Below are 22,800 nucleotides of genomic sequence, written 5' to 3'. Positions count from 1 at the left end.
TAGTGTTTGATCCTTTCCAAAATGGTTTCGTTTCTGGGATTGAATTTGCAGGACTACAGGTTTGATTTTGAAGACCCAACCATCATCTTTCTAAAATAGCAGTTTATACTTCAGCGAGACTTGAGGAGAAATCTTTTGCATACTAAAAAAAGATAACTAGAATTGCTTTGTTTATTTCTGAAATAATGATTTTTAATTGTTTTGTAACAGGAACCAGTAACTGAGCTGGAGGATGCTGAGGAAGAAGAAGAAACTACGTCTTCTGGATCAGATTTCAACTATCTTTTGAATATGCCCATGTGGTATCTGACCAAAGAAAAGAAAGATGAACTGCTTAAGCAGAGAGATGGCAAAGTATGTTTCTATAGGTTAAAAGTGAATTGGTGAAAATTATGAAGATAGTGATTTTGTACTTGGAAATTCGGTCTCAAATTTGTTTCTGATTTTTAATAATTTTAAATATTGTATATCATTTGTGAAATAATTGATCCTAAATTAGCAGGAAGCGTGATTCCATTTCCAGCCATTTTGAGTAAAGATACATAAGAATGTGTTAAACTTTTTGTCTGCTGCCCTTTCACAAGGACAGCTTCCATTTAGGGAGCTCTGATCACTGATACTGTATCAGTTTGGGAAGATGGGTATAAAGCAATTTCTTGGTCTGAAATTTCAATTTCTTTGCTTTAGGAAAAAGAATTAAACAATATAAAAAATAAAAACTATCCAGACTTGTGGAAGGAAGACCTGGCAGCTTTTATTGAAGAGCTTGAGGTAATATTTCTGATGAATTGACAATGTCTAGTTTATTTTGGCTATTGGCCTTGTGCAAAAAAATTCTCAGTCCTGCTTTTTTGAGACCTACAAATGCAAACATGTTTTACACACACTTGCTCTACTGACCATCTCCCCACTACACCTAGATCCTGATCGTAGCCTGACCTGATCAGTTCTCTCCAACACAAATCACCAGCCTCTTACCTGATTTCTTTCATGTGCTTTGCCCATGTAATGCCTTTAATACATTCCCAGCAAAATGATTTTCCCGTTCCTTTTCTTGAGCTTCTACCTTGATGGCATCATATGAATAGCCTTCTCAGATCACCTCTCTCGATTCTGCCATAATGAACTCCATCATCAATATTGCAATGCCATGTCCTCTTTTACATTCCTCCATTCCCCATCATGCCTAAAGATTCTTCAGCCTGGAATGTTGACTTGCCAGACTACTCTTACGTTTGTGTCTCTTGCATTGTGATAAGAACAATATCATATTCCGATGTGCTGATAAATGCTGTAAATTCTTGGACTTGACAGGCAGATTCTTTGAATCAAAATAAATGCAATTTAGCAATCCAGTCCCCATCTGCATTTTCCTGCCCATGTCTACTGGATTGGCTTCCTTTGATATTCCCTCTCTCCCTTCCAAATGTACATCTTTTCTGTGTCCTCCTCGACCAAATTAGTTTAAACTATGTTCTTAGAACAGCTGTGAGGTGAACCGAATAACCCACTTTTTACTGAATCAATTCACATGACATTATTTATCTGTCCGCCCACTTTTAATTTAACTGTTTTTAACTCCATTCAGCGTGTGGAGATGGAAGAAAAAGAAAATGAGATGGCTCACATTGGTAAGACTGTTAAAGGAAAAGCTGGTAAGGGTAAAGCAAAGAAGCTGCAATTAGAAGAAACTATGCCATCTTCCCAAGGCAGAAGGATTGTTCCCAGAGTTACTACTGCCATGAAGGCAGAGGCCAGCAAAAAAAATATTAGGAAGAAAGTAAAGGTGAGCATATCTGGTTCTAGTGCAATTGTTAAGGCAAACTTAACATTTAATCCAACTTTTAAAATCACACAAATGAGAGCCGTAGTTATTACTATTATAAACTGATCCTGGTCCTGAAAATGTTGTACAAAAAAATCATCAAATTTATGTGAAACAAATAAATTTTACAGTAATGACAGTCACTGAAGTTGCAATCTTAAATTCCAGTCTTTATTCTCTTCCGTACTTATTTATTATTGACAGTGTACTAATGCTGCTCTAATGATTCTGATTAGCCTTCAGTAGAAAAAAATCAGCGCGATCGACAAAGGGAAAACGCTGTACAAACTTATGGTGTACAATTATTTTAATCTCCATGTAGGATGTGCTTTTTAAATGCCATTCTCGTGTATTTTCAAATGAAAATTCTGAAGAGGAAACTGGATGTGAACTCGGTATTTTCCAGATAAACCATAAGAGTTCTAATTCATCAACTATCTACTTTTTTTAGAATGTGTATTAAATATCTTGCTTGTTAGTTTTGGTTAGTTTGCTTATTGTTAAACAGACCATGCAGACCAGATGGGGGAAATGATTCTACATTCCATTTGCGTTAGATCCATTATTTTATGGAACACTATTACAAGATTCTTTAGTGACTTTTTTAATCACAGTTTTATTGCAAATTTCAGTTTAAACTTTGCTTCTTAGGGTGACGCAGATTCTCTTGCTGTTAAGATGGAATTTGATGAAAAAGAGGAAAATTCTCTCGAACACGTAAGCCTTGCAGAACGACTCACCAAAAAAGTAAAAGCAGAACCAGGTAGGTGTCTGTAATTTGACCAAAATTGCTATCGGGATACTATAGACACAGGGGTTCAAGTTTAATATTCCTGGCTCTGCAAAGTGCTACATAGCAGTTCCTTAATTATAAATGGGAGGAAGAGATGATTGTGCACAATTAAAAAGCTTTGATATGATACAGTAAAGATAAATTAAGTAAAAGGAGAGTTTATCTTCCGTCTCCTTTTTAATTGTTGAACAAAGTAAAATATATTATAACTAAACATGGGGTTTTTTTCAATTTATTTTATCCTTGATAATAGAAATCTCCCTATTTGCCCTGAACACGGGAGGCTTTATTAAGTCTGCTGCTTTAGTGGCTATGAATTCACATAGGCTATATCGTGTTTCCTTCCCTGAAGAACATTAGTAAACTAGATGGGTTGTTAATGTCCAATAGTTTTGTGTTTGTTATTGATACTTTTATTTAAAGTTTTACAATTATTTAATAATTTGAATTTATGCGGCAGTGGGATTTGAATTTGTGTCATGATTAATGAATCAGAAGTCCGGCTGTTGGTGCAGTAGCTTAATCTCTGCGCTATCATGGGAATTTTCGGACACAACTAATTCATGTTGCATTTTAGTTTGCAGATGAATGGTGGCCCTAATGTTTGGTGCTCCCTTCCATGCGGCTTTATTCTATTTAAAACTTTTCTTAAACATTGAGGTGTTCTCTACCTCAGTCAGCGGCTTTTGTGGTGCTTTGCCAGAGATTCTGTGTATCGTATGTGTGGGGAATGTTGCACTCAGATTACATTCAAAATATTTTAAGTGCTCCTGATGTGATTTCACTGAATAGTCTCTCTTCCTTAGGGCCCAAGACTAAGCAAACGCCACAGAAACAGACTAAACTTCAGTTTAAACCTCTTAATAAAAAGAAAAGGAACCCTTGGTCTGACTCCGAATCAGAATCCGGCAGTGATTTGGAAGTTATCGATCCTCTTCCCAAAGATAAACCACAAAGGGCAGCAGGTAGAGTTTTTCAATTTGCACTCATAACATATATTTCAAATTGATAAGCAGGCAGTATTTTAAAAGATTTGCATTGGAGGATTTTAAACACAGGTAATGTCTTAAATGTCATGGATTGCTTCAATACGTCAGCAAAATGGAAAGATCATAAGTCAGTAAGACATTTCCTGATGTTGCAGTGACAAGATGCGGGACATGCAGCATCTCTGGATAGACGGATTGGGTGACGCTTCTGGTTGACACCCTTCTTCAGACTGAGAGTCAGGACTGAGTTACTCCAGCATTTTGTGTTGAAGTGATAGGGATTGTGGAAAGTGAAGCTGAGCTGTGTTTTTCTAGCAAATTGCTATTCAGTGGTTATTGCTACAAAATGCATTAGCTGGAACAGATTTGAAATTTGACCTTCAAAGCTTGCATCACTGATGGGTACTCATTCCTTTGATCTTTTCAGTTCTTCCCAAATTTGTGACATTTTTGTTAAGTCATCTATCCAAAGATAGAAAATAGGGATAATTTTTTGTTATGTCCTTTTTCTACATTGTAACAGCTTCAAAGGCCAAATATGTGCTGTCATCCTCTGAAGATGATGGTGGAATAAGTGCTGAGAGCGATGATGAATTTCATATTTCTGACAGTGATTCTCAGTTTTCGACTCCAAAGGCAAAGCCACCTGCAAAGTAAGTGTAAAATATAAATTTTAGAAATTGATGAATTTCATAATTTGAGACGATAATTTCTTTAAATTATTTGGTGGTAATTATAACTTGTATTGTACACAGGAAAGTTCAGTCAAAAGCCTCAGTGAAAACTGTATGCTCAGCAAGTGAAGATTTACAATCTTCAAAGTCATCTTCCAAAGCATGTAAGTAAATTTCACTTTAAAAGTTTATCGTTTTCATTTGAAGCATTATTACTGCCTCAGTGCTTATATTTTCAGGTGAGTTAATAAATTATATGTACATTGAACGTTGGTCTTAAAACTTATATGTACCTTGGGAGATAAATACAATATTGGCCTCTCAATCCAGTGAATCACAAATTTGAATTATCTACATAAGAGTAGATATGACAAGAAGAGAAAGCCATTCTATGCCTCATGCTTACTCTACATTCGTTATCATAGCTGATCTTTTATGTCAGTGCCACTTTCCTTGATTCTCACAATATCTAAAATTCTTGTTAATTATTTTTATATATCGACTACTGAGGATGCACAGCTTTCTTGAATGGGGAATTTCAAAGAATCACCCTGTCTGAAGAGATTTGCTCATATCCCTCGTATTGCCAACCCTCATTTATCTGTTTGTTAAGCAATAAAGCATGATGTAAAGTACATTTATTAATAAATTGGGCTCTGCCACAATTTCCCTGTGCTAAAATACCAATGAAATTTGGAACATGATCAATACTGACTAAAACTAGTGGAAGTGGCACGGCAACAATAAAAGTGACAAATGGGATCCTCAGAAACCTTTGCTTAATGTAGCTATTGCATTGTATAGAATGTCAAGAAAAGCAAGTTCAAATATTACAAGAGTATTCTAAACATACACAGCAAGTAAGGTAGCATCTATGAGGGGAAAAAAGACAAAGTTAACCCGAAGCAGTTTGTGATGTACGTGTATTATGTCTCAGCTATTGTTTGATTTTAATTTAAATTATAGCTGCAAACTTGGAACATGAATATCAGTACCAAGTGCTTATATTTGTTGCGACTGATGTTTTTACAGATGTCATGCTTAAAGCATTGTACTGATTGATAAATGGCTCCTTAATTCTTTGCATTGGCTTTCTTTAGTCAGGTTCACCATGGGCCTAATCATTTCATCTACCCCCAGGCATGTCCTACTGACTTGTCAAAGAGCACTCAGAGTTTCATAGAATAAGTAGAGCCAAAAGATTTTTAAGTGTGTAATGAACCAATGTTATCTTCAAACTGATTTTTAATTGATGTCGTATATTGATTTGATACGCTAATTTTTGATTTGTATTTTCTAATAGTATACACTGTATTCCTGAAACACTCACAATGCTGCCCATTTGCCTTGTTAAATGTGATTGCAAAGATCTATCCTCTACATCATATCCACGTGTGATGTGACACTGAAGAATTATTATTTTAAATCTATAAATATTCAAAAATGATTGAAGCATTTTTTTTAAGTTCTTTTTGTTTCGAAGAAAATATTTGATATATTTATTTGGAGAAACGTCAATATATTGCGTGTGATTTTTAACATTCAAGAGGTTTCTGCTAATGTAAATGTTTTTTAATAACCTATACGATCTTTGTCACAGCTGGAGAAAGCATTCAGAACGATTCACCTCAAATAGTTGATGATTTGCAGTCTTCTGGTTCTGTTAATGAACCTGCTGCAGTGATACCTCAGCAGGATGATTTAGCAGGTGAAAATGAAGTGGAAGATGAACCTGAAGCTTGCGCAAGCCATTCCAACATCACCAAACCAGCAGCCAGGAAACAAGTAGCGAAACCACGTAAAGAAAAACCTGCACCAAATAAACATGCTCTTGGCAAAAAGTCCACTGCCGCTTCAAAAAAAGGCAAGTGACTCAAACCAGTAAATACCTGGTATGGCTTACAACTGCATTGTTGCTTAATCCCTGATATTAAATCTGCCCAGTATTTGCAATAAATATCAAAAATGTTGGCAATTGTATATTTTTATATAAGTTTGACGGGGCAATACTTGTTGCAAATCACATGTGCATTTGTAGCTTTTTTTGCATTAGGTGCAACAAATTTGAGCAAAACTGGTAGATCTGCTTTAATTAATTTATTTCTGTTTTATCCCTTGGGACCCCACCTCTCAGTAGTTTTCCCTGTGGTACAGCTACAATGCCATCCATCCCAAGCACACAGCCTGTCAATTCCCACCTACCTCACAACATGATGGCAGAACACGAGCTCAGCAGCCAACCAATGTGCCTTGTGTAGACACTATCACAGAGACTGGCAGCAGGCTCTTGCCTTAACGAACACCCTAGCCCATCTCCCCCAGTTCTGAATCTAACCTGTATTCTTTAGCAGAATCTTCAGCATGCATATAACCATATAACAACTACAGCATGGAAACAGGCCTGTCCGGCCCTACCAGTCCACGCCGACCACTCTCCCTGACCTAGTCTCATCTACCTGCACTCAGACCATAACCCTCTAATCCCCTCTTATCCATATACCTATCCAATTTACTCTTAAATAATAAAATCGAGCCAGCCTCCACCACTTCCACCGGAAGCCTATTCCATACAGCCACCACCCTCTGAGTAAAGAAGTTACCCCTCATGTTACCCCTAAACTTTTGTCCCTCAATTCTGAAGCTATGTCCCCTTGTTGGAATCTTTCCCGCTCTCAAAGGGAAAAGCCTACCCACGTCAACTCTGTCCGTCCCTCTCAAAATTTTAAAAACCTCTATCAAGTCCCCCTCAACCTTCTACGCTCCAAAGAATAAAGACCCAACCTGTTCAACCTCTCTCTGTAGCCTAAGTGCTGAAACCCAGGCAACATTCTAGTAAATGGGCGGCACGGTGGCGCAGCGGTAGAGTTGCTGCTTTACAGTGAATGCAGCGCCGGAGACTCAGGTTCGATCCTGACTACGGGTGCTGCACTGTAAGGAGTTTGTAGATATAACATATAACATATAACAACTACAGCATGGAAACAGGCCTGTCCGGCCCTACCAGTCCACGCTGACCATTCTCCCTGACCTAGTCTCATCTACCTGCACTCAGACCATAACCCTCCAATCCCCTCCTATCCATATACCTATCCAATTTACTCTTAAATAATAAAATCGAGCCAGCCTCCACCACTTCCACCGGAAGCCCATTCCATACAGCCACAACCCTCTGAGTAAAGAAGTTCCCCCTCATGTTACCCCTAAACCTTTGTCCCTCAATTCTGAAGCTATGTCCCCTTGTTGGAATCTTCCCCACTCTCAAAGGGAAAAGCCTACCCACGTCAACTCTGTCCGTCCCTCTCAAAATTTTAAAAACCTCTATCAAGTCCCCCCTCAACCTTCTACGCTCCAAAGAATAAAGACCCAACCTATTCAACCTCTCTCTGTAGCCTAAGTGCTGAAACCCAGGCAACATTCTAGTAAATCTCCTCTGTACCCTCTCCATTTTGTCGACATCCTTCCTATAATTTGGCGACCAGAACTGCACACCATACTCCAGATTCGGCCTCACCAATGCCCTGTACAATTTCAACATTACATCCCAACTTCTATACTCGATGCTCTGATTTATAAAGGCAAGCATACCAAACGCCTTCTTCACCACCCTATCCACATGAGATTCCACCTTCAGGGAACAATGCACAGTTATTCCCAGATCCCTCTGTTCCACTGCATTCCTCAATTCCCTACCATTTACCCTGTACGTCCTATTTTGATTTGTCCTACCAAAATGCAGCACCTCACACTTATCAGCATTAAACTCCATCTGCCATCTTTCAGCCCACCCTTCCAAAAGGCCCAAGTCTCTCTGTAGACTTTGAAAATCTACCTCACTATCAACTACTCCACCTATCTTAGTATCATCTGCATATTTACTAATCCAATTTGCCACACCATCATCCAGGTCATTAATGTAAATGACAAACAACAGTGGACCCAACACAGATCCTTGGGGCACTCCACTAGACACTGGCCTCCAACCTGACATACAATTGTCAACCATTACCCTCTGGTATCTCCCATTCAGCCATTGTTGAATCCATCTTGCAACCTCACTATTAATACCCAACGATTTAACCTTCTTAATCAACCTTCCATGTGGAACCTTGTCAAATGCCTTACTGAAGTCCATATAGACAACATCCACAGCCTTGCCCTTATCAATTTCCCTGGTAACCTCTTCAAAAAATTCAAGAAGATTAGTCAAACATGACCTTCCAGGCACAAATCCATGTTGACTGTTTCTAATCAGGCCTTGATTATCCAAATAATTATATATATTGTCCCTAAGTATCTTTTCCATTAATTTTCCCACCACAGATGTCAAACTAATAGGTCTATAATTGCTAGGTTTACTTTTAGAACCTTTTTTAAACAAAGGCACAACATGCGCAATGCGCCAATCTTCCGGCACCATCCCTGTTTCTAATGACGTTTGAAATATTTCCGTCATAGCCCCTGCTATTTCTGCACTAACTTCCCTCAATGTCCTAGGGAATATCCTATCAGGACCTGGAGACTTATCCACTTTTATATTCTTCAAAAGTGTCCGTACCTCCTCTTCTTTAATCCTCTTAATTTCCATCACTACTCTACTTGTTTCGCTTACCTCACATAATTCAATATCCTTCTCCTCGGTAAATACCGAAGAAAAGAAATTGTTTAATATCTCCCCCATTTCTTCCGGCTCAGCACATAGCTGTCCACTCTGACTCTCTAATGGACCAATTTTATCCCTCACTATCCTTTTGCTATTGACATATCTGTAGAACCCCTTGGGGTTTACTTTTACATTACTTGCCAAAGCAGCCTCATATCTTTTTTTCGCTTTTCTAATTTCCTTTTTAAGATTCCTTTTACATTCTTTATATTCCTCAAAAACCTCATTTACTCCCTGCCGCTTATATTTATTGTATATCTCCCTCTTTTTCCGAACCGTGTCCAATTTCCCTGGAAAACCACGGCTCTTTCAAATTATTATTCTTTCCTTTCCACCGAACAGGGACATAAAGACTCTGTACTCTCAAAATTTCACCTTTAAATATCCTCCATTTCTCTATTATATCCTTTTCATAAAACAACAATTTCCATTTCACTCCTTTTAAATCCTTTCTCATCTCCTCAAAATTAGCCTTTCTCCAATCCAAAATCTCAACCCTTGGTCCAGATTTGACCTTCTCCATAATGATATTGAAACTAATGGCATTATGATCACTAGACCCAAAGTGCTCCTCAACACATACCTCCGTCACCTGACCCATCTCATTTCCTAACAGGAGGTCCAACACTGCCCCTTCTCTGGTAGGCACCTCTACGTATTGCTGCAAAAAACTATCCTGCACACATTTTACAAACTCCAAACCATCCAGCCCTTTAACAGAATGTGATTCCCAGTCTATATACGGAAAATTGAAATCACCCACAATCACCACTCTGTGCTTACTACTAATATCTGCTATCTCCTTACATATTTGCTCTTCCAATTCTCGTTCCCTATTTGGCGGTCTATAATACACCCCTATAAGTGTTGCTAAACCTTTCTCATTTCTGAGTTCCACCCAAACAGCCTCCTTAATCGAGCCTTCTAGTCTGTCCTGCCAAAGCACTGCTGTGATATCCTCCCTGACAAGCAATGCAACACCCCCACCTCTTGCCCCTCCGATTCTATCACATCTGAAACAATGAAATCCTGGAATATTTAATTGCCAATCGCAACCCTCCTGCAACCATGTTTCACTGATCGCCACAACTTCATACTTCCAGATGTCAATCCAGGCTCTAAGCTCATCCACCTTTCTTACAATGCTCCTAGCATTAAAATATACACATTTAAGGGACCCATCATTTCTTATTCTCAGTTTATTTCTTTTCCCTTCTTTCTCTCCTACATATTGGGTCTGAGTGTTTCCCTTTTCTGCCTCCTGCCTCACACACTGCCTATTAGCTATCTGTGTTTGAGTCCCTCCCCCCAACCGTACTAGTTTAAAGTCTCCGCAGTTATTTTAGCAAATCTCCCCGCCAGGATATTGGTTCCCCTCGGGTTCAGATGCAACCCGTCCTTTTTGTACAGGTCATACTTCCCCCAGAAGAGGTCCCAATGATCCAGAAACTTGAAACCCTGCTCCCTGCACCAGTTCCTCAGCCACGTATTTATCCTCCACCTCACTCCATTCTCCCCGTACGTTCTCCCCGTGACCTGCGTGGGTTTTCTCCGAGATCTTCGGTTTCCTCCCACACTCCAAAGACGTACAGGTATGTAGGTTAATTGGCTGGGTAAATGTAAAAATTGTCCCTAGTGTGTGTAGGATAGTGTTAATGTACGGGGATCGCTGGGCGGCGCGGACTTGGTGGGCCGAAAAGGCCTGTTTCCGGCTGTATATATATGATATGATATGATAAATCTCCTCTGTACCCTCTCCATTTTGTCGACATCCTTCCTATAATTTGGCGACCAGAACTGCACACCATACTCCAGATTCGGCCTCACCAATGCCCTGTACAATTTTAACATTACATCCCAACTTCTATACTCGATACTCTGATTTATAAAGGCAAGCATACCAAACGCCTTCTTCACCACCCTATCCACATGAGATTCCACCTTCAGGGAACAATGCACAGTTATTCCCAGATCCCTCTGTTCCACTGCATTCCTCAATTCCCTACCATTTACCCTGTACGTCCTATTTTGATTTGTCCTACCAAAATGCAGCACCTCACACTTATCAGCATTAAACTCCATCTGCCATCTTTCAGCCCACCCTTCCAAAAGGCCCAAGTCTCTCTGTAGACTTTGAAACTCTACTTCATTATTAACTACACCACCTATCTTAGTATCATCTGCATATTTACTAATCCAATTTGCCACACCATCATCCAGATCATTAATGTAAATGACAAACAACAGTGGACCCAACACAGATCCTTGGGGTACTCCACTAGACACTGGCCTCCAACCTGACATACAATTGTCAACCATTACCCTCTGGTATCTCCCATTCAGCCATTGTTGAATCCATCTTGCAACCTCACTATTAATACCCAACGATTTAACCTTCTTAATCAACCTTCCATGTGGAACCTTGTCAAATGCCTTACTGAAGTCCATATAGACAACATCCACAGCCTTGCCCTTATCAATTTCCCTGGTAACCTCTTCAAAAAATTCAAGAAGATTAGTCAAACATGACCTTCCAGGCACAAATCCATGTTGACTGTTTCTAATCAGGCCTTGTTTATCCAAATAATTATATATATTGTCCCTAAGTATCTTTTCCATTAATTTTCCCACCACAGACGTCAAACTAGGAAGCAACTTGCTCTTAAATCTAATTTAGTTGACTTCATCCTCTTGGCTTTCGGCTTGTACTTAGATCGTAAACAATATGTTCAGGATCACAATGTCTTATTTACAGACAGTTGTTGGTGAATTTCCTGGCCTTTGTTTTCCTTGTCCCAACTATTGGTGAGGAGGAACAGTAAAACGTTTTCCCTTTAATCTCTTGCATGCATTACCCATCTGAATATATCTTTCAGAAAAATGGGACTTGCCCCAATTTGCAATCTAACTGCAAGAACTGTTCAAATTTCATTAAAATTTTGCCACAGTGTATTAACAGAGAGTAATAATAGGCTAAGAATTGGTCTATAACAAAATATAATTATATTTCTAGATGAGAAACAGCCTTCCATCTTTGATGCTCTTACCAAAAAAACAAATGCTCCAAAAACTTCTAAGTTGCCTGCCAAAAAAAAAATCGACACATCCTCGGATGAAGACTGTCTTCCAAAGAAAGCTGCAACTGCTAAGGCTAAAATATCTAAAAGGAAGAAGGTCCTTGACTCAGATTCCGAAGATGACTTTGGAACCATGCCTGTAAAACCCACTGCCGTCAAGGTGAGTGTTGATACTTTTGTACTATCATTGTTTAAAATTTTAGTTCTGGATCATGTCTTTTGATTATTGCTTTTTTGTGTAGTATAAATTTCCTTGAAAATTCCTGTTTAATCTGTCGTGAACCAATAGAGTTCAGGAACTCCAATAGTGTTTGGTAAAACAGTCACCTGGCCTACACTTGGTCTTGCTTATGTAAAGCAGACCAGATCGGGAGCACCAAATGCAATAGATGGGCGCCATCTGTCCTTTCATCGTTTTGGCTGGGTTCAAAGTCAACGCGGATGTGACGTTCTTTTTTTCTGCATATAAGTGTTGAATTTGCTGAACTTGATGGGTCTTCCATGATTGGTAGATTGTAAGCTTTACCCTTGTGGTTAATTTTCAACCTCCAAATCTAATTGGGTAAAAGGGAGAGGGGCTTTACATTTCGAGAAGGCCTGCATCGATTGACATGTCACCAGATAATTAAGGGTGGAAACTCATCATTTGACTTCCTTATTGTTTCATTTAGGTACCATTTTATTTATTATTTTCCCTGGTCAGTATTATCTACTAGAAACTACTGGCTAATCATGTGTATTTCTTGGTTCTTGGTCCTCCAAAATATTACAAATGGAATTTAAACTGGAGGTGGCGGAGTATGGACTTAAGCAAGAAGGGCTTCTTGGAGAAGAGCTGCCTTCATTTTAGTTGCATCTGGTTGAGTAACTATAGTAGGGTGAAGACTATTCCTTGCTTTAATTGTGCGAGGGAAGAATGAATGGCTATACACATCTGTCTTGATAGCTGGTATCTCAAATTGAATCAAATGCTCTTGTCTACGCCTAATAGGTTTGGTATAGATGTGGTAATATATGTCGAGCTGACCATTTAACATTTTGTAAAAACAGGCTAAGGTGACATTTTAGGCGCCTGCAGTAATTTTAATAGAAACTAGAATAGGGTGCAAACCTCTCCTGAGGGAGCCACTCACCCCAGCTCCGGGCGGCCATTGCGGTGGGAACCGCCTCTTCCGCTCTCCTTCTCCCCCTCCCATCACTTGGGCGGGCCCTGCCCCTGGTGGCCATCTTGGGCATGGCAAGTGGAAAAGGGATTTATTAAAAGTTTAAAATATCAAGAACTTTTAAAATATAACACCAATTTGAACAAAATTTGCTACTACACACCCCAGGACCTCCTGCGGGCTTGGCAACCCTCCCCCAACTGACAACACTCACGCATTCCATCTCCCCTCAACCCCCCCTGAGTTTTTGCCAGTCATTTAAGAGCTGAATTTTAATTCTATCAATGATTGGAATAGTTATGTTACAAGCAACAAGCAAAGAACATGGTATAATAGAATCATGTACAACTTTATCTTTTTTCATCAAATTCACAGGTTTATGGTCATTTACACCATTTGGACGTAAATACTGAGATTATTTTCTCAGTCGTAGTCTGATTATTTCAGAAAACAATTCTATTGCAAGCACAATTTGAGGTTTATGATCTGCTTTGGCCTGGGTTGGCTGATTTCAACTAAAACAGTATCAAGATCCTGTAGTTAATTTAAATGCTCCAGATTAAAGAGCTCAAAATTACTCAGGATTCCTGGTCCTCGTAATCAATACCTTGAGCAAATGTATAAATGTAAACATTGCTAAGAACCTGAGGTTCAGCGATTATTGTGCAATCATTCCATCCTTCTGTCATATCGTTGGTAGATTAATAATGGCCTTTTAATTGTAATATTAGTAGGTAATGAGTATAGATATCTCACTTCTTACATAATTAATGTATTTTCTGCTCAATTTGGAAAATGCATGTTGACTGCTGATTTTAAATTTATTTTTCATTTTTGCATGCTTGATCATTGAGTAATGCAAAAGCAAAGTGTTCATTTGATAAAGCTTATCCAAAGTCTTCAATTATTTATTTTTAATCTTTATTTTACTTTAGAAATCCAAGATACAGGACGATGACAGTTTCAATATTGATAATGCTGACGGCTCCAACTTCACCGATTTGAACATTGCACCCAGAATTAAAACAGGCCGAGCTAAAAAGCCTGTCCAATACGTGGAGGACTCTGATGATGATATGTTTTAAAATATCTGGATTTAATATATCTGGACACTGCTAACTTGATTCCAAACTTTGTAAACCATGAGGCACTCAGATTTAGTACTGTCACAGCACTACTATTATCACCAATGTCTCGGTGGGTGGGTGGGCAAAATCTCCTACTGCTGAAGGAGAAAGTGCATGTGGTAAAGTTGGGATTTTTTAAAATAATGTGTGATAGACTGAAAATAAGCATGAAATCATATCAGCATGAGTTGCCCCCTTCTGCAGAACGGGGCTAACCATTGTTGAGAGGTTATTGGGTAATTTTAATTTGTCTAATGTAAATATTTGCTGATAACTCATTCTTACACTCTAACCTGTCTTCTGCCACTTTTTTAAAAGTTTCCTAAATAAAATTTGAAAAATATTGTTCATTCTTTCCGTAGAAATGTACTTTTAGCACAAAATAAACACGTTTCTCTTAATTTGTTCTGTTTATTTGAAATTGCATTTTCAATGAAAACTTTCCTGTGCATTGAATTACTTTATGTGCACTTCCTAATGGAATATATAACTTCAACTGACTTAAGAGTACTTAACATATCTATTACTTGAGAATTCAACATCAACATAAAGTACTTGATGGAATAAGTGAAGATGAAATAACCAGATTAACTAATTTGCAATTTAACCTGAGTATAATTTAAAATTGGAACTTCGTTGTTTAGGGACAATGCCAAGTACTTTCCCTCTGCTCTATCCTCAAAAACCCGTTGAAATAGGAAGATCAATTGAAAAACAGCAGAATGTTTGGATAAGGAATGTTGGAAGGATAAGGGACCAGGATTGGGAAATTATTGATGTTTATGATCAGCTGTGATCCAACTAAACGATGGAGTCTCTCAGGAACTTTGCTAGAAAGGATGAATAAATGTTTAGAATTATGTCTGCAACATTGATCCACTATTACACATTTTTGACTAGATCCAAAAAAGACAGTGCTGGAATAACTCAGCAGATCAACCAGCATCACTGGGGAACATGGAGAGGTGACGTTTTAGGTCAGGGAGCTTTTTCAGACCAGTCGTACCTTTTTGTAAACCGGCATCTGCAGTTCCTTGTTTCGCCGTCTCTGGAAAAACATGGATAGGTGATATTTTGCGTCGGACCCTTCTAGATCAGCATCTATAGTTCCTTGTACACTAAATTGAGATTCTCTTCATTTGTTCTGCCATTGCTGCGTGTGACTTGAAGCTCTGGAATATTTAATATTTCTCATCCACCAAGCCTTAAATCACACATTTCGTTGTAGGAAGGAAATGCAGATGCTGGTTTAAACCGAAGATAGACACAAAATGCTGGAGTAACTCAGCTGGACAGGCAGCATCTCTGGAGAGAAGGAATGGGTGACGTTTCGGGTCGAGACCCTTCTTCAGACTTCAGACATTCCGTTATCTGCCAGGGTGTACTTAAGGTCTTTCACTAACACTGAAGGCCACAGGCAATTGCAAGTTATAAACGGCCAATTTCGATATCAATACCCTCCCGAAAAATAAAACCACTCATCTTGCCGGCTGCTTATCAATTTACTTAGAAATATCTTTGGAGGGGCTGATTTGGAAGCGTTATTGAGCCCAAGGGAAAGTGGCAGGGCTTGTTGATATCGTCATTCGACTTACTAATGCAGCTCTCGCACACAGGACTTGGTGTTTGTTAAAAGACCACACGTTATCGTCTGCACTCCTTCCAAATTAGACGCGATTGGTTTAACTCATTAACGAAACCAATGACTGAATTTTCGTTCAAGATTACTTCGGTGGGAAATCGAGCACCGTCTGATGTTTTTCCGCTCTTAAGGGTTTACCAAAAGAAAATATTTTGAAACGAAGACTTTTGAACCGCACTGACATCTGCAAAAAAAAAACAAAAAAAAGATTGGTTGACTTCTGCGGCAAGGAAAGTGAATGTAGCGAGATTCACCGACGGACGAGATGCACTGCTCCGAACTTGGCTCTGGGGTTTACTGAATCGTCCATTGCCCTGAACGGCAGTCGGATTGAGAACATGTAGGGGGCATAGATGGAAAAAAGGGAAGCGTGATCCTACAAGCAGCCAGAGGGGGTTCCAAGACATTACAAAAGGTGGGTTCCGCAATGGAAAGTTTTGCCTTGCATTCAAAACCGAAGCCAGTTTCTCCTTCACTTTCTCTGCCTGTTTTTTTTGCTTCGTTGTCTCTACTGAGCACTTATTTCAATGCATATGGTAATCACCGAGAGGGCACAGACTCTAATTGACATATTATGACTTAGTTCGATGTATCAAATTTTATTTTGGAGGTTCCTTGGCACGCCTATGAAATGTAAACTTGTAAAGTTTACATTAACGAGCTGGCGAGAGCTTTGCTCGTCGCTGCTGGAGAAACAAATCCAGAAACTTTAAAGTTTAATTTAACGGTGAAAATCCAACGCCAAAGTTAAAGTGAAAACTTTTCTGCTTGCTACCTGTCGGCGGGAGAGGTCAAATAAAATTATTTTTGAACATGGTATCGATATTAGAGCTTTTCACTGTGTATCAATACACATGGCAATAAACTAATACTAAACTAACTTTAGAAAATCGCAAGTTTTCTGTAATGCTCAGCAATGCCTAGTGTGTTGCTAATAATGAAACTTAGCAGCTCATTAACACCTCTTAAAGTGACCACGCCGAGTATAGACACAAACTGCAGATTCTGGTCTCTGGCACAGTGCTAAAGTAACCCAACGGGTCTGTTGGAGGAATAGGCAGACAACGTTAAAGTTCTTCATGAGGTAAAGGAATCTGTTTGGATTGCATAAATATAAAATGGGGACCGATTAAGACTCCAGTGATCCCAAATTAACCAATATTAAAATAGCTACCAGCTCCTTTCCCAGATGCTGGGCATCCTTAGTCTTCAAAGTGGTCAGTCGGGTGTTTGTACTTGTTAATAGACACATCCATTTAGTGGGAGTTGTTAGAATAAGAGTAAAGGCATTTCTACTTTAAATTGAGCCACAGGGAACTGCAGAGGCTGGAATATTGAGATAAACACAAAGTGCTGGAGTAACTCAGCCAACATCTGTGGAGGGAACAGATTGGCAATGTTTCAGGTTGAGACTCCAGCACTTTTGTGTTTTTATCACACCATTAAACTTGTCTTCAGCCGAAGGTTAAGTATATTTTCCAAGTAAATATCAAAAAAATACAAGCTGAAATTCTCTCTGATTATCTGCAGAGGGCACTGAAGGGGAATAACGATAGTAATCAGTGCCTCAGTATGAAATCTGGAGTTTCCCTTGTTTGCAGGCAAGACTTGATAGCTAATATAAGTGGGCCATAGACAGGCAAGATACAAAATAACTCAGCAGGTATCATCTCTGGGGAACATGGATAGATACGTTTCAGGTCGAAACCCTTCTTCAGACTCCGAGTGTGAAGAAGGTTCTCAATCCAAAATGTTGCTCATCCATGTCCTCCAGAGATCTGCCTGATCTGCTGAATTACTCCAGCACTTTGTGTGCAAGAAATTGACGATCAAAAAAGAAATCTACTTCCAAATAAATCAAAAGGTAGACTTTTATTGGCGAAATTCTATCTTTACTTTGGACATTAAAGATACAGCGTAGAAACAGGTCCTTTGGCCCACAGAGTTCACGTCGACCCCGTACACAAGCACTATCCTACACACGAGGGACAATTTTCAATTTTACTAAAGCCAATTAACCCACAACCCTGTACGTCTTTGGAGTGCAGCAGCAAACCGGAGCACCCGGAGAAAACACATGCGGTCGCAGGGAGAATAATAGATAGGGGCAGAATTAGGCCATTCGGCCCATCAAGTCTACTCCGCCAATTAATCATGGCTGATCTATCTCTCCCTCCTAACCCCATTCTCCTGCCTTCTCCCCAGAACACCTGACACCCGTACTAATCAAGAATCTATCTATCCGTGTCTTAAAAATATCCATTGACTTGGCCTCCACAGCCTTCTGTGGAGAATGTACTAACTCCATATAGACAGCACCCATAGTCAGGATCAAACTTTGGTCCCTGCTGCTCTAAGGCAGCACCTCTACTCTTAGATGCCTGTGCAACCCTTAAATCTGGAAAACAGTTGAAACTTTCCAACACAAAGTCCCTATCTCTGCAGGTCATGCCTCTTTAAATATACGTAAGCATTTTTTAAATGTGATGAAGGCTATCCCCCCCTTGACCATTCTTTTCACGCAGTGAGTGCAAGGTGTTTACCGCCCACTGGATAAAACAAATTTCCCAAAGCTCTAATCCTGCCAATTACTTTACATGTGTGTTGCCTGATTTAGGATGCCCCTGCTAAGGGAAGTAATTTTCAAGATTGTATATTTAAATATCCATTTAAATGTCCTGTTAGCCACCTCCGCACCAAGGAAAGTGTCGTCACCCATTCCTTCCCTCCTGAGATGCTGCCTGACCCGCTGAGTTACTCCAGCATTTTTGTGTCAACCCAAGTATCTTCCAGCCTGCTCCATCTTTTTGTATTAAAAATCTGGATGGAAAAAGTCTGGCCCAGTTAGTCTGATAGGTTCTTCCCTTTTGAGCGGCTAGCCATTACTGACAAGAAAAGATGTCAATTGAAACCTCATATAATCTCTTCGCTAATCAACTCTCCAAAGATCTGATGACTGCTTTCCTTCTGATTCCCATCCAAGGAAATGAATGCAGTGGAATCTCATTTGTAGACCACGAGTTCCAATGCATCTCAAGGTCTCACTGTTGCTCCACACCTATCAATATCTTCCCATTTATTGTATACTAGACCAAGTGGACCCGTTGGGCCCAAACCTCTCCTGCATTGGTGCAGCCCCCTCCCCGCTCCCCTCTCCCACTTCCATCCCTCACCTCCCCCTTCCCACCCCCACCTTCCCCTCCCCCCCCCCACTCCATCCCCCTCAACCCCCTTTCTCCTCCCCCTCCCTCCCTAGGAGATAGATTTAAACTTAAAAATGTGAATAACGTTAAAAATATAACACCGATTTCAGTGAAACTTCTTCCATTAGCACCAAAGGCACGACAGTGAATAAGGTGGGCCTAAAATTGTCACGCTATCGTGTACCGTTTTGGCTGTAGTTCAGAAACAAACAAACAAATGAGAGTTTTAATATATAGATTGCACATCCTTGTCACATATCAAATGCATTACTTCAACCTTCTCTGGATTGGAATCCACTTTCCACCATTTTTCCTAAATGCCCAGGTGACCTATATCCAGCGGTTTAAATTTTTTCTCTTCGTTGAACCAGATTTGGATCATCTCCAGAAATCTTTCCCGTGCCCTCTATGCCAAAATCAGGAATGTATTTTTGATTTCCTGATTTCAAAATGGAATCAGGAAATGATTCCATCATTTCCTGAAACCTTTGTCATTGTGTGCTTTGGAATGCTACTGTTTTCTATTGAATTGACGTCGGAATTCAACTGTCAAGACAACTGAATCTGACTTTTCTTCTGACTCTTTCCTTCCTTAATCAAATAACTTTGAGGTCAATTGTAATCCTACACGTACTGTCCAAGATAACATCAGCTATGATTGCACCAAGCTGTAAAAGAAATCTGAGAATTCCAACGCATTGTCAGAGTCAAATAGTTTATTGAACTCTAGAAGGAAGATAAGATCAGTAGAATTACTTACTTGAGAAGAGGTCACTGATACAGAGAGCTATTGATCTCTTCTTTACATTACAGGTATGAGCTGAAAGTAATGGAGCAGAGGCTTTGATAATCTGTTTGTGGATTTTGCAAGTGATATCCAACAGATTAATTGCTACAATAGGTTGACATTTAATAAGGTGAGTTAATAAGACAATGTTTTCATTGTTTCACGAACAAGGGCTTGTTTTGTGCATGTTCTTTGTTATTCTTGTAATGATGTACACTTGGATTGCCATGAGGAGAAGGAAGGGGCTATTTTAGTAGAATGTTATCTGATCTGTGTAATGAATAGAATAGAATATAGCAGTTGTACGTTGTCTGTGGAAAGAATTGGAGTGTATTGGTTCAAACCACGCTCTGGAGAAAAGTACCTATAGCAGAGGAATGCTGCAATGTCAAGACTGTGCTATATTCATGAGGTTACATCAAGGCACCAACAACCAAGGAAGCTCTATTTAAAGTGCAAGAGTATTGCCAGCAATGTCCTGATCATTAGTTTTCTTCCAAACAATATAATTAAAACAAATAATCTGCAAATTGCTTGTCTTGACACCAATCTCTTTAACATTATGTTACAATTATCTCATTGTGATACAGCATGGAAACAGGCCCTTTTTGCCCAACTTGCCCACACCGGCCAACATGTCCCAGCTACACTAGTCCCACCTGCCCGCATTTGGTCCAGATCCCTCCAAACCTGTCCTATCCATGTACCTGTCTAACTTTTCTTATATATTAGGATAATCCCAGCCTCAGCTACCTCCTCTGGCAGCTCGTTCCATACACCTGCCACCCTTGGCGTAAAAAAGGTATCCTCAGATTCCTATTACATCTTTTCCCCTTCACCTTAAACCAATGTCCTCTGGTCCTCGATTCACTTACTCTGGGTAAGAGACTTTGACCCGATCTATTAATCTCATGTTGTGAAGTTGATGAGTTATGTGAATGGGCAAAGATCTGGGAATTGGGGTATAATGTGGGGAGACATGAAAATGTTTATGTTGGCAGTAGAAATAATAAAAAGAAGCATGTTATCTGAACGGTAAGCGTTTTGGAAAATGATTTCCAAATGGCTAGTATGCAAATAAACAAGGAATTGGGGAAGGTAATTGTAGAAGGTATGTTATTGTACATCGTTAGGGTAAATGATCACAAAAGTAGGGAGGATGTGGATGATCAGCCATGATCACAATGAATGGCGGTGCTGGCTTGAAGGGCCGAATGGCCTCCTCCTGCACCTATTTTCTATGTTTCTATGATGTGTTTTCGGGGATAGGGAGGGCTTTCGTGAGACCACATCGTGAGCCCAAGGCTAGGAGGTCTCCTTAAAGAGATGAGTAGGAAAATAACTGCAGCTACTGGTACAAATCGAAGGTATCACAAAATGCTGGAGTAACTCAGCAGGTCAGGCAGCATCTCAGGAGAGAAGGAATGGGTGATGTTTTGGGTCGAGCCCCTTCTTCAGACTGAAAGAGATGATATCCGCACATTGGAAGCAGTTCAGAGTTAATTTGATGGATGCAGGTGGGTTCCATTATGAGAAAATGTTCAACAGTCTAGGCTTATACCTGCTGGAATTCAGAAGAGCGCAGAGTAGATTGAAACATAAGATCCTGAGGGGTTTGGCCCGGATGAAATGTGGGGGAATGCTTTCTCTTGTAGAATAATCTAGAAGCGAAGTTCACTGTTTTCATGTCAGCAGCTCTCAATTTAAGTTAGGACTGAAATGAACTTTATTCTCTGAGCCTCTGAACTTATTCTCTGAACTTTATTCAAAGTATTTCTTCAATGGTCGATGAATATTTCTAAAGCAAGGTTGATAGATTCTTGACAAGGATGGGGATGTAAGGTTACTGCAAGTGAGGTTACATCAGTCACCATCTTATCTAATGACATGGTGGGACCTCAGGACCTCCTCCTGCTCCTAACTTGCGTTCACATACTCCATGGTTATTCAGCATCAACTGAATAAGTTCATAATCTATAATTCAAATATCCATTGCTTCAGCCTCCACAGCCTTTCGTGGCAATGAATTCCACATTTTCACCACCCTCTGACTGAAGAAACATATCTGTTGAGCAATGTTGGGCAAATGTAATATTATGGGGTGCTGATTTTCAGTGTCAGAAGGACTTTGAATCAGAACCAAGGGTTCCAGCACTGTTTTTATATTGCTAAGCTACAATTTCTGTGATTTATTTTGTTTACCGAACAAGAGTACCACACGAATGAAGCCAGTCTGGCTTATGCTTGTCAGCAGAATGCTGGAACTTAATAGTGTAAGGTAATCTATTAAATTAAATCTACCATTCTTCAGTCATTTTTCCAACAGCATTTAACAGAGTTAATTGTGAAGTTTGCAATTATAGACAACCACAGCAAGCAGGGAAATGTATCCCGATGCAGGAAAGGAGATACACGGAACTGCAGATGCTGGTTTGCAACACAAAAAAAAAGACACAAAGTGCTGGAGTAACTCAGCAGGTCAGGCAGCATCTCTGGAGAACATGGATGGGTGACATTTCAGATTGGGACCGTTCTTTAGTCTGAAGGGTCTGGATCCTTCTGACCCAAAACATCCCCAATTCATGTTCTCCAGAGATGTTGCGTGCTCTACTGAGTTACTCCAGCGTTTTGGAAATCGTATTGGCCAAGTGAACTGTGTCAATAATTTTGCCTTGAACAGATTGTCAACAGAATGGAGATGGAATGTCTTTTTCCTTCCTAGTCTTGTAGCTTTTGTCATGTATATGTGCAGCTGAAGATCAAAGGTGGATGCTTCTTGTTCAGTGGGCTTTATTAACCACATCTGTGGTTCCAACCAACGCTGTAAAGGTACTGGTAGATTTGTCACTGACTGTCCATT

General features: G+C 39.6%; 2 protein-coding genes across 2 annotated transcripts in view; one reads left to right on the top strand and one right to left on the bottom strand.

The window, feature by feature from the left end:
* The window catches only part of top2a (DNA topoisomerase II alpha), a 41,283-nt gene extending 26,574 nt beyond the window's left edge, over nucleotides 1-14,709 (top strand). The window contains exons 26-35 of the mRNA XM_078424973.1: nucleotides 211-354; nucleotides 688-771; nucleotides 1,589-1,786; nucleotides 2,477-2,588; nucleotides 3,425-3,583; nucleotides 4,131-4,260; nucleotides 4,363-4,445; nucleotides 5,882-6,145; nucleotides 11,955-12,178; nucleotides 14,117-14,709. Coding sequence (XP_078281099.1) covers nucleotides 211-354; nucleotides 688-771; nucleotides 1,589-1,786; nucleotides 2,477-2,588; nucleotides 3,425-3,583; nucleotides 4,131-4,260; nucleotides 4,363-4,445; nucleotides 5,882-6,145; nucleotides 11,955-12,178; nucleotides 14,117-14,266 — 1,548 coding nt within the window. The 3' untranslated portion in view covers nucleotides 14,267-14,709. The remainder of the gene's footprint in view (nucleotides 1-210; nucleotides 355-687; nucleotides 772-1,588; nucleotides 1,787-2,476; nucleotides 2,589-3,424; nucleotides 3,584-4,130; nucleotides 4,261-4,362; nucleotides 4,446-5,881; nucleotides 6,146-11,954; nucleotides 12,179-14,116) is intronic.
* Nucleotides 14,710-16,200: 1,491 nt separating this feature from the next.
* Nucleotides 16,201-22,800, bottom strand: part of rapgefl1 (Rap guanine nucleotide exchange factor (GEF)-like 1) — a 108,983-nt gene continuing 102,383 nt past the window's right edge. Inside the window, exons 17-18 of the mRNA XM_078424438.1 lie at nucleotides 19,818-19,879; nucleotides 16,201-16,326 (exon numbers count right to left, since the gene is read on the bottom strand). Of these exons, the coding sequence (XP_078280564.1) occupies nucleotides 16,201-16,326; nucleotides 19,818-19,879 (188 nt within the window). The remainder of the gene's footprint in view (nucleotides 16,327-19,817; nucleotides 19,880-22,800) is intronic.

The sequence above is a fragment of the Rhinoraja longicauda genome, chromosome 29 (assembly GCF_053455715.1).
Source record: "Rhinoraja longicauda isolate Sanriku21f chromosome 29, sRhiLon1.1, whole genome shotgun sequence".
NCBI lineage: Eukaryota > Metazoa > Chordata > Chondrichthyes > Rajiformes > Arhynchobatidae > Rhinoraja > Rhinoraja longicauda.
The sequence above is the reverse complement of the archived record's forward strand: the minus strand, read 5'-3'. Positions and strand labels throughout refer to the sequence as shown.